The sequence below is a fragment of the Coturnix japonica genome, chromosome 12, assembly GCF_054131305.1.
Source record: "Coturnix japonica strain WE chromosome 12, WE-NBRP24, whole genome shotgun sequence".
NCBI lineage: Eukaryota > Metazoa > Chordata > Aves > Galliformes > Phasianidae > Coturnix > Coturnix japonica.
In genome coordinates, this window is record NC_140674.1 from 16,891,618 (window position 1) to 16,902,466 (window position 10,849).

Sequence of the window (10,849 nt, forward strand, 5' to 3'; positions counted from 1 at the left end):
CAGCTCTTGTGGTTGATCCTTCAATGTTGCTAGAAACCCTACAGCACAAATTGAAGATAAAACTATTTAAATTTAAGACGGTTATTTTAAACCATGTTGTCACACCTGCTGTGGCAAGGGAAGTGAATGCAAGACTTGCTGTTTATGTATAGCATGTGGTTGGTATTTCAGCTGTATATTTCCTTTCCTGGCTGCTCGTTGCCCACCAAGTGAGCACAGGGAAAGGGGCTGGCTTCAAATGCTTATTAAGCACTTACTTTGTAGAAAGAGAGACTCAAAGGTTGCTAGGACATAACTCTCCTTAAGTCCCACATCTCCTGCTCCTCAGCTTGGTGCTCAGTGTTGCATTTTGGATTCAAATTGTTCTGTTCTTTTGTTTCAGGATGCAAGGAAAGCATGTAGTGACACAACACTTGCTCAGGTATGTTCCAAATCTCTGCGTAGGCTGTTTTTTCATATTCAAATAACCCTTGTAGTTTATGGCTGTAACATGCTTTTCTGTTCAGTAACAGGAAGAATAGCAAAACAAGCATTTGGAAATGTACCACATGTTTATATAGTTACTTTGGAATTGTAGGTGAATGAAGTGAAGCAGTTAGAAAGACAATTGTTTATTTTTACCTTCATGCCTGACCAAACAAACAGCCACACAAAAAAAAATCCCAACCAACCAAACCAACAGTCCACTATCTTAGTATGTCCTGATTCCAACTTACCCTCTCAATAGAATGGGTCAGCTGTACTTGCTCTATTTAGGATCTGGGTAAGTGTCTTTTAGCTGTGCTTTGGGAACAAAAATACTTGGCATTTAGACTTTGCCGTGCTTGAAAAAGTAACAACGCAGTAAATATTAGAGGATTTTCTTCCCATTGTTTCAATAGAGAACTTCCAGATTTGGTAATCTGAAGTAGTCTCAGTATTACATAGTGATACCTTCAGAAGCTTATTAAAGCTCCAGTTGTAGTGATTATGATGTTATTCTCTCATAAAACTTCTTTTCCCCAGTGTTGCATGGTTTCAACGCTGATAATCCTTTTGTTCTTATCTGTTGCATGCCAAGATAGCTTTTTTTAAGCAAAGTTTGAGTGTATTTAATTATCATGTATATAAAAATAGTCCTCAGTATCTCAAGGGTTTGTATTTATTTTTAGATCACAACAAGTCTGGACTCAGTGGGTCGAATTCAAATGCGAACGAGGCGTACGCTTAGAGGTCACTTAGCCAAAATTTATGCTATGCACTGGGGATCTGACTCAAGGTTTGTATGATTGGTCTTTTAAACCTGCAACTTGAGGTTTAGAAATAAGACTGTCGACAGCATCGAGCTTTGTGAGAGATGTGGTACAGACTTTGTGCCTTCAGAGGGAGGCCATGAACCATGAATAGGATTTTCTTATTTTGTTTTAGTCATAGTTTGTTTTTGTAAACCCAGTGAGGGCTGCACAGTACTGAGAGAGAAGCACTGAGTGAATGAGGAGGTGCTTTTTACTGCCACAGTCATTTTGCTTTTTTCTTCCATTAGTTTTAACAAAGTTCTTAGACTGTTTAAGCAGAAGGGTTTATGGGCAGGTCTGTTCCTGGAGTGATGGATGTTATGTTTTCCAGGATACTGAGTAATGATGTAACTTGGTGATAACAGAGGTTTTAAGACTTTAAGTGCAAACTTCATTGAAAAAAGGATCTTCATGGGTACAGCAAAGAGAAGTTATAAGGCTTCTAGGAGAGAGCTCTGTCACTCTGCCTTAGAGCAAACAATGTTCACAAAGCTGTTCTGTTCCTCTTTGTGTGCATTTCTTATTCTCTGAGTTATTTTATTTAGTTTATATAGTTGTTTTTTTTTTAAAGGCATGAAACGAGTTTTGTTTTTTGTCCGTTGTAATCATGAGCCCTTTTGGATGCAGGTTTGTTCTCTGGGGTGACATACAGTTCTTTGCAGATTTTCCAACAAACGTCGCACTTAATTAAAGAAGAATGGCAATAGTGAAAGTCTTTCTGATTCACTTGGTAATCATGCATGATGTGTGTCTATTTTGAGATATTGCTTTGTTTTATATTAACTTATTTTACTCTGTGCTTGTATTTAGGCTACTAGTCAGTGCTTCACAAGATGGAAAATTAATTATCTGGGATAGTTATACAACAAATAAGGTATTTATAATCCACGGCAATAATTAATGCATAATTTGTGTGTTTGCAAGTCAAAAATGAAATGTTCAAAAATGAACAGCCTAGCTGTTCATGGGGATACACTGTAGGCTGTGTTTCAAATTAATAGTCCTTGGTGATACAGAATGTCTTTAGCTTTTAGCTGTTTTTATCTGCCTCTGTTTACTTAACTGATTTGGCTTTAGATTGTAGAAATAGACGACGTCAGAATTTAATGCTTTGGCTGTGAGGTTGGATGGGGTGCAGGTGGAGAAGAAGCTGTTACAAGAGGGAAACTTAGGCAGAGTGTGGGGCAGTGATTTGTGGCTGTAAACTGTCCATGGGTCCCATTTTGTAACCTGTCATTCAGAAACAGAACTGCACAAAGAAATCTCACCTGAACAAACAAATCTTGTAGATGTTTAAGTTCAGAATAGCGTTACTATGAAATAATGTTGCACAGGAGTTCTGTATCAAGAACTCAAGAGACATGGTGGTGTTTTTCATCCTGATATGTATGTGAGCATAGGTTGCAGTAAGTTCAAGAAAAAGAAAAAAGATACAAAATTTATGCTGAACAGTCTATTTGACGTGTTTCATCTGCTGTAATCCAAGAATTGTTACGAGTGACTGCAGTAAAGCTTGAAAGCAAAGGTGTGATGTGGCACTGATGAGCTCTGTCTTTCTGAAGATGCACGCCATTCCTCTGAGATCCTCCTGGGTGATGACTTGTGCATATGCACCGTCTGGCAACTACGTGGCCTGTGGTGGATTGGACAACATCTGCTCCATATACAATTTAAAAACCAGAGAGGGCAACGTGAGAGTGAGCCGAGAGCTGCCAGGGCACACAGGTCAGCCATACACTTGTGTCAGCTTCATTTCCTGCTTTTATGTTTTATTGCATCAAGTGAAACGGTCTGGCTTTGAGGTGTATTGTGAACGGTGAAATAGTTTTGTTGGCTTACAAAGTAGCTGTGAGAGAAGTTTAGTGGCTGCTCTTGGATGGTAACCTTCTGCTTAAACTCTCACATCTGACATTTTCATAACTGTTTTGTTTTTAGGGTATTTGTCCTGTTGTCGCTTTTTAGATGACAACCAAATTGTCACGAGCTCAGGAGACACCACCTGGTAAGTTGTTTTTTCCTCTATATTACTTGTTTTTTTTTCTGCCCATAATGAAATGCAGTGTGTTAATGCTGTCACTTTGTCTGCAGTGCTCTGTGGGATATTGAAACTGGTCAGCAGACCACCACATTCACTGGGCATACTGGCGACGTAATGAGTCTCTCTCTAAGTCCAGATATGAGGACTTTTGTTTCGGGTGCCTGCGATGCCTCCTCCAAGCTCTGGGACATCCGGGATGGGATGTGCAGGCAGTCGTTCACAGGGCACGTGTCAGATATCAACGCTGTTTGTGTAAGTGAACATTTGTATTTCTACATGGGAAAGAAGAAGGAGAATAACAGCAATAGGTGCATGGATTTAGCTCGTGATCTATTGTTACCTTCATTTAAAATCAATGACTTAAGGTGGAGACTGTTGAATTATGCATAATGAAGATTGTCTAATAACCTGTGATGCAGCTTGTAACTGAATTACTACTGTTATCTGCGATGCATCGAAGTGGTTTTGGAATAGTTTCAGCAGTGTTTTGTTCAGCCACTGGGACTGTACTTTTTTAAGAAGCAAAGAACTGAGGATGGGAACTTTCTGCAGTGTGACAGAGTGTTAAAACTGAAACAGTAGATAAATACGATGTGCTGAGAGGGAGCAGAATAGCCAGGCATCCTCATCTTAAGCCTTTTCGTTACGTAAAAGCATATGTGGTGTTTTCTATTGGAAATGTGCTGGAAGGCAAAGTTACAAATCAGTGCTTACGTTGGATGTTCATCCTCGGAATAATTTTGTAGTATTTATAAACTGGATTATATTTCCTCTCTGTCATAACACTATGTTCTGATCTGCAAGATACAAGCCCTGATAAATAGGGAATGAAATCTAAGCTGTATCTGTTTTTGATAAACAAGAAAAATTATTAAGGCTGAGAAAATACCAAAGGCATGACCTGTAGAAAAATGCAGCTCCTATACTTAGACCTGAATCCTGAGATGTGTTGAGCTCTTTTCATTCCAATTTCAATCATTATGGCTGTTGTGAGACGGACTTTGATTTGGAGTAGATTTTGGCAATTGAATTGCTTGTTTGCAATCTTCTGTCTTGGCTGAGCCAACCTGGCTGACCATCTTAAGAGGGAACACAGCGTACACATCACATAGGTCCTCCTGGCCCCCAGCCAGGGCACAAGTACATTTTGCTTCATTTCATGGCAGTTAGTTACATCCCTTTTGATGCCTTTTGAGCTGCATGCTGGAGCCTGTCTGTGTAAAAGCGCAGTCATTCAGGTGATACCTGAACTATTCTAGAAGTGTTTAATTGCACAGCTGCACAGGTAGCATGGTTTGCTAACAAGCTGTTTTTGTTCAGTACGTCATTCTGTCTTTGCCTGGTCACCCTGCTAATAATGTTTTTGAAATAATGCATGAGAAATGTTTTTTTTTCTGATGTCAAACACCCGTCTCTCAATTATAACTTCCAGTTTTTCCCCAATGGACATGCATTTGCCACTGGATCGGATGATGCCACTTGCCGACTCTTTGACCTGCGTGCGGATCAGGAATTAATGATGTACTCGCATGACAATATCATCTGTGGAATCACTTCTGTAGCCTTCTCAAAAAGTGGCCGCCTCTTGCTAGCAGGTTACGATGATTTCAACTGCAATGTGTGGGATACTCTGAAAGGAGAGAGAGCAGGTAAGTGCGTGTGACTGCAGCGAGCAGTGGTGGGTATTGGAAATCTGTGCAGGGCTGGTTCACTGTCAGTGCTGCTGCTGATGTAATGAACTCTGCTTGCTTCCTGCCAGCACTGCTTTCTCTTGGAATGATACCTTTCCATTTCGTTGCATTTGGTTGCATCTTCCAGTTGTTTAAGTGCACTGGCCATATTCTGTCTCTGTAAGATGGGTAGTTCTAAAGGTTAAGGAACCACCACCAAAGTTGCATTACGTGTGTGGGAAGTTTATTTTGCTGAAATGTACAGAACGGGGCAATACAAAATGATGCGCTTGCATTGATTCTGGCACCTGTCACAAGTAGTAATGCTTCTGGTGACAGGAAAGTTGTGCTCAGACAGAAGTAGTTTACAGTAGACCTTCTGATTTGAGGACTTTACTTGGCTGCTGTTTGGAGAGAGGGGAGGTGGACTTTCTCACTTGGTATAATAGCTTAAACAGTGAAGCAGTTCTGAACCTTGGCTCTGCAATTCAAAATGACAGTGTATCCTTCTCCCTAAGGGATGCGGGCAGGCTAAATTTTAATGGACACGGATGCGATACTTTGAGAGAGGAGATGAGTGCAAGAAGTGCTACAAGAAAGCAAAAACGATGTGAAGAGGCAGAGTAGTAGTGCTGTAGGAGCGACTGTTAGTCTGACGTGATACATGATGGATTTTACACATTGTTAGTAACCTCGCTGTACTGTTTCCCCATATGGCTGTTGTTGTGATATACAGCTCCTAAAGCTAATGAAAAGGGAGGATGCTTAGACCTCTTGTTAACATATTGAATCAGCCTGATTGAAGACTTAGTCTGGGAGGGCAGAGCAGCAGCTGAAGTCCTTGATGCATCCTGTAAATATTAACGTTCAGTTGTTCTTTTCCAGGTGTCCTTGCTGGCCATGACAACCGTGTCAGCTGTTTAGGTGTTACTGATGATGGCATGGCTGTAGCTACAGGGTCTTGGGACAGTTTTCTCAGAATCTGGAATTAACTGGGAGCCAAACATGTACATTCTCCACTTGAGACCTGGAGAGATCAATGCTGCAGCCTATAGCTGTGAAATAACATTTCTACCTTGTATTTGCAGGTGAAGTTTTTCTATTCACTGATTATTACACAAAAAGGCTTTCTGTAAACTAGAAAAAAAAAATCAAGTGAAGAAACAGGGGAGGGGGGAAGAAATCACTGACTTTTTAAAAGGGGCCAGCACACATCATCATGGTGACCGACAAACTAAGAGCCAGTCTTTTTGTTACGGATGGTTTGGTTAGATCGTCTTTGAAGGGTTTTTGCTTGTGCTCAGTCTGCTAATCCTGTACTTTTTTTTTTGTACATAACAGAATATACACATTATAGCAGCCAATCATGTAACATTTGTCTGTATGTAAAGAAATATGTTTGCATTTTTTAAGGAACTACATTTATAGTTTTGCTTTAACCTGAGGTGTCACTTCTGAGTTTTGTAGTGGATGAACTATAATTGCTGTTTTAAATGTTTTTGTGAATTTACTGTAGATAAAGTGAAGCCGATGGTATGTATGTGTTTTTATAATGGAAGGCATTTGAATTTCTTCTTTTCTTTTAGAGGCCCTGGAGACTCCCAGTTAATACCTACTGCCTTACTCACTCACTTCTTGACCTGCTTGCCTATTTTTAATCGTGGGGGTTCTTCCTTAAGCCAGTGGTTCCTGGTTCATCCTTTGGCAGTGACGCCATCCAAACACCAAGGAGTTAATGCCAGGCAGATTTGCAACAACAGAGGGAAAAAGCAAAATTCCACTTCCAGAAGTATTAGCCTCCTTACTGCGGCTTTCCGCATCTGCTATTCCACCCGGCCCTCGGGTATGGAAACCAAGTGACCTGCACTGCTGATGTTAAGTGGCCGAGTGCTTTTCTTTTTGACAGTTCAGCTCTAGATGGGGTAGTTTGGCCTGTCACAAACTCTAACAGAGTGATTTGGCGCGATAGTCGGTGTGCAGAAAGCAGGGTGTTTGTGGAGCTCGCTCAGTCACCCCAACAAACAGAAATTCCAGGGAACTTTGCTTAGAATCTTAAATATTTAAATGTGCAGTTAATCAACTATAATTCCCCTCCAAACTGGGGGTTTGCCAAAGCATACCACAACCAAAAGTGCTTGTTGTCAGTTATGTGCAGTGTGAATTATAAAAGGAAACGTGTAACTTACAGTGAACCAAATAACCTTACTTACTTGTGTGGCCCTTTAAAACTTTGTGCTATAAAGTTAGTGACTTGCTTGTTCTCCTGTGGTCATGGGTCTGTGCCGTAGTGGCTCATTAGATGCTAATTGTTCTGCAGTTCTCACACTGTAAATAGCCATCTCCTCTTCCTGATTTATTCAGATGTTGGTGTCAGCAGCTTATAAATGACAAGTTCTGGCCAAGTATGGTTGAGTGTAGATAGAAGCAAATCAAGTGAGTGATGCCAACTTGAAACTACCCAGGAGGACTGCTTAACTTCTTGGTGCCTGGCAGCGTGTCTGTGCCTGCAATGGATGTTCCCTTGGGAATCTCAAAGCCTGTGGCATTTGGTGAAAGGGGAAATCGAGTCTATTGGCTTTTCTGATGCGACTTGTCTTAAAAACATATGGATTTTAAACTACCAGGTCGGAAGATAAATGTTCATCTGCCCTCAGCTGAAGTTATGGGGAGTCTGGGTATCCGTGGGTCAGGTACCAAATCTAAGTGCCCAATCTTTTGTAGTACATCAAAACAGAGACGACTCTGTCATGTTTATGACGTTTGTAATCCTAAATTTCAGAACTTCCAAGCTGTGCCTGTGAACTCGCCATGTCTGAATGGCGAAGGTGCCAATAAATGTACCCATCACAGTAAATTCCCTTAAAATTAAAGCAAAGCAGCAGATCTTGTGCTGCACAAGGGTACATTTCCCAGCAGCAGATTGCGGTGTAGGACCAAAACCACACGATATCGTATGTCACAGGAATTCCTCAGCATTTTGCTTTTCCATCTACCTGCAGTAACAGAACTATGATGGAAGACTTGTTGCTCTTTTAAGTGAGCGAGTTGAGATCTCTCGGATTTGGTTCAGTTTTTAGTGGTGCACTTAACTTTTGTTTGTTTTTAACTCACAGCTGCCTTGAGCGAATGCTTCTGGAAATTTGTTACTACAGAATTTTACAAAAATATTGTTTTTCTAAACAGTTTTTTGCCATAGAAGTGCGTTTTGAACCAATTTCCTACCCAACGCTGTTGCGAAGACAGGTGCCATTTTTACATTCTGTTGTTTAAGCTGGTTTCTACTTGTGAAACTCCAGGAACAATTTTACAGATGTATATAACTTTTCTTAGAAGTTTGGGTAGACTGTCAGCGTTGTAATGGCTCTGATGCAGGTATTGCTGCAAACAGCTTCACTGGCATTGGCTGATGAGCCTGTTGCGTTCAGCTGCCAGTAAGGAATGCCAGCTGCTTGCCTGGGAGGTTTCCCAAAGCATCGTTAAAGTCTCTGCCTGTTTGTGCTGTTTGGTAACTGGTTCTTCCAGTGCTGCAGGTCCCACCGTGGCTCCTTTTGTGTTGGTGCACAAGGAAACGTGGAAGGAGCCTCAGCACAACTGTGGAAACAGTATCTGATGCTTCTTGGGGACCTGTAGAAAGCTTTGATAGATCCTGCCAAGGTGACATTCGCTGTTTAATCACTGTCCTGTAGTATCTAAGGCTGAAGGAGAAAACCCAAAGCCTACAGACTTGATGTGATGTGCTGTTGCCATTGTATGAGGGCAAACAAGGAACTTGCACAAGATTGCTCTTCTTATTTTCATGGCTATCGCTGGTGAGCTCTCAATAGAATGGACGTGATTTAATGGTTAAATGCTCAAACTCCCTCTAATATGAGGAAGTTAAGAAAATGAGCCTTTGTACGTTTTACTTAAAAGACGTAATTCCCGGCTTTGCATCTCAAATAAGATTCTGTCTATGGTGCGGTGTAGGCGCAGAAACGCAGCTCGTGCCATTTCCAACTGCTCCACAGCAGCCAACAGTGCAGCAGATTGGGCAGCCCCAGCGGGTACATCTTAAGCTGTCAAAGTTGCCAAACTGCATCGTGGTCTGAGCTTCAGATCCCTTGTGCTATTACAGAAGTGCAGTAGCTAAGATTGTTGAGGCAAAGTTACTCATTCCCAGCCTCTCTTCTCAAATCCTATTGGTTATAGCTTGGAAAGTGGAACTCTGTGCTTTGCGGGGCAAGATTGATTTCATTCAGGTAGTTTTGTTTTTTATGTCAGCATTTTCCAGCGTTGATTCAATGTTGCAATACAGGATACTAATCAGGCCAGGCGAGCACCTAACCTGGGCTTGTTCTGGTGTAGATTCAGACATTATTCATTGGTGGGGATGATGATTGAGATTCTGGAAACCACAAAAGCTTCTAAACGTAAACTTACAGAGTGCTGCAGCGTTGGCCTGTTTTCATCTGTCTGCAGACCCTTTTTTCTTCCAACCATCAGCACCACCTGCCTTGCAAACTGCAGCTGCTCGGCAGTGCCTGGCAGAACGGATGGGTTGAAGCATTGACACCCATCTGTGTATGGAAGCAGAACGTGGATTCGTGGGCTGTCCCCCAGTCTCTGAGAGGGCCTGACCTGGACTTTCCAAAGCTGGATGGATGTAGCAGCTGGTCCTGGCGTGCTTACTTTGTGCATGGGTCGGAAATAGTAACTCTTCAGTTCGTGTCCCACAATGAAGTTGGCGTTACTTTAAGGTAGAATGAAACCATTGTGAAAACATTCCAAGCGTGCTTAGTCGTTCCTCTCTGAGGACACCGTCACCTCCACTAGGTTTAGTGCTGTGCTTTAAGATGTTGGTGAGAATAAGTATTGGCTAATTCAAATAGTTGGTATCAATGGTTGTGTAGCAGAATGACTGATTTTTGAGATAGCGTTTCCTGTAAAAGTAATTAAGCATGGGTTGATGGTGCACTTTGTATACAGTAACCTGGCATGCATGCTGGTAAACTACTTCCTACACTTCAGAGGCACCACAAGCCTTTTTATCCAATTGCTGGTTATGTAAAATACATGCAGAATGTTAATGCAGTGTTGTTATGGTAAATGTGTGAACAGTGTTACTAATTGATATAACTGATAACAGATTACATGTGCCTGACATCCTTATACCACACAGTATGTTTAGGTTTTAACTAATATGGACTTCGGTGGAATAGTCTTAGATATTTCAAGCCTTTGTTTTACTTACACGATGGTGCTCTTCTATTTGTGTTTTTTCTCCTTTTCCTTTGTTTCTTTTTTTTTTTAAAGAAAAAAATAAAAGCATCTGAACACTTGTAGTACATATGACATCCAAAGGAGTCCAAAACTAAAACGCTTCTAACCATTTCCGTTTTAATTTGCCTTCAGTTTCTGGCATTTCTCATCAGCTCGGTTCCTTCTGTCACTTGTTGCTGACTACTTTGGATACCTGCGGTCATGTTACCAATTATGAAGTGATTCTGCACTGCCTTTGGATCGTGTATGTATACAGAAACAGTCTTAAAGCTTTTATTTAAGCTATTGAAGAAACCAGGGACTTGTGCCATTTGTTCTTTAACAGTGCTGTTGTAAAAAGACCTCCCTGTGAAATCACTTGCTATGAACTCTGTTTATAGCTTTTTCTTTTTTTTTTCCCCCCCACAATGGATCTTTTCTTTGTATTTGTACAGTGGCTCAGTGAAAGATGTTGCCATGAGTTGATATTGTAACCAATAAACAAGTGCTTTTAACCAGACGGTGCCACCTGTGGGTGCTCCTTTACAGCTCCACCCCGTGGCCCCTGTCACAGAATGGCTGGGGTTGGAAGGCACCTCAATGATCATCCATCTCCAACCACTGTCCTA

The 10,849-nt window shown here is 41.3% G+C and overlaps 1 protein-coding gene across 8 annotated transcripts in view; it reads left to right on the forward strand.

Moving 5' to 3' along the window:
- GNB4 (G protein subunit beta 4) overlaps nt 1-10,740 on the forward strand; it is a 55,439-nt gene extending 44,699 nt beyond the window's left edge. For 7 of the 8 annotated variants that reach the window (XM_085513269.1, XM_032446668.2, XM_085513268.1 and 4 more), the window contains 8 exons: nt 383-421; nt 1,152-1,258; nt 2,085-2,148; nt 2,837-2,999; nt 3,210-3,276; nt 3,363-3,564; nt 4,745-4,961; nt 5,868-10,740. In XM_085513269.1, the coding sequence (XP_085369395.1) occupies nt 383-421; nt 1,152-1,258; nt 2,085-2,148; nt 2,837-2,999; nt 3,210-3,276; nt 3,363-3,564; nt 4,745-4,961; nt 5,868-5,974 (966 nt within the window). In that variant the 3' untranslated portion in view covers nt 5,975-10,740. The remainder of the gene's footprint in view (nt 1-382; nt 422-1,151; nt 1,259-2,084; nt 2,149-2,836; nt 3,000-3,209; nt 3,277-3,362; nt 3,565-4,744; nt 4,962-5,867) is intronic. The other variant, XR_014933319.1, reaches the window with a different exon arrangement.
- The last annotated feature ends 109 nt before the right edge of the window (nt 10,741-10,849 follow it).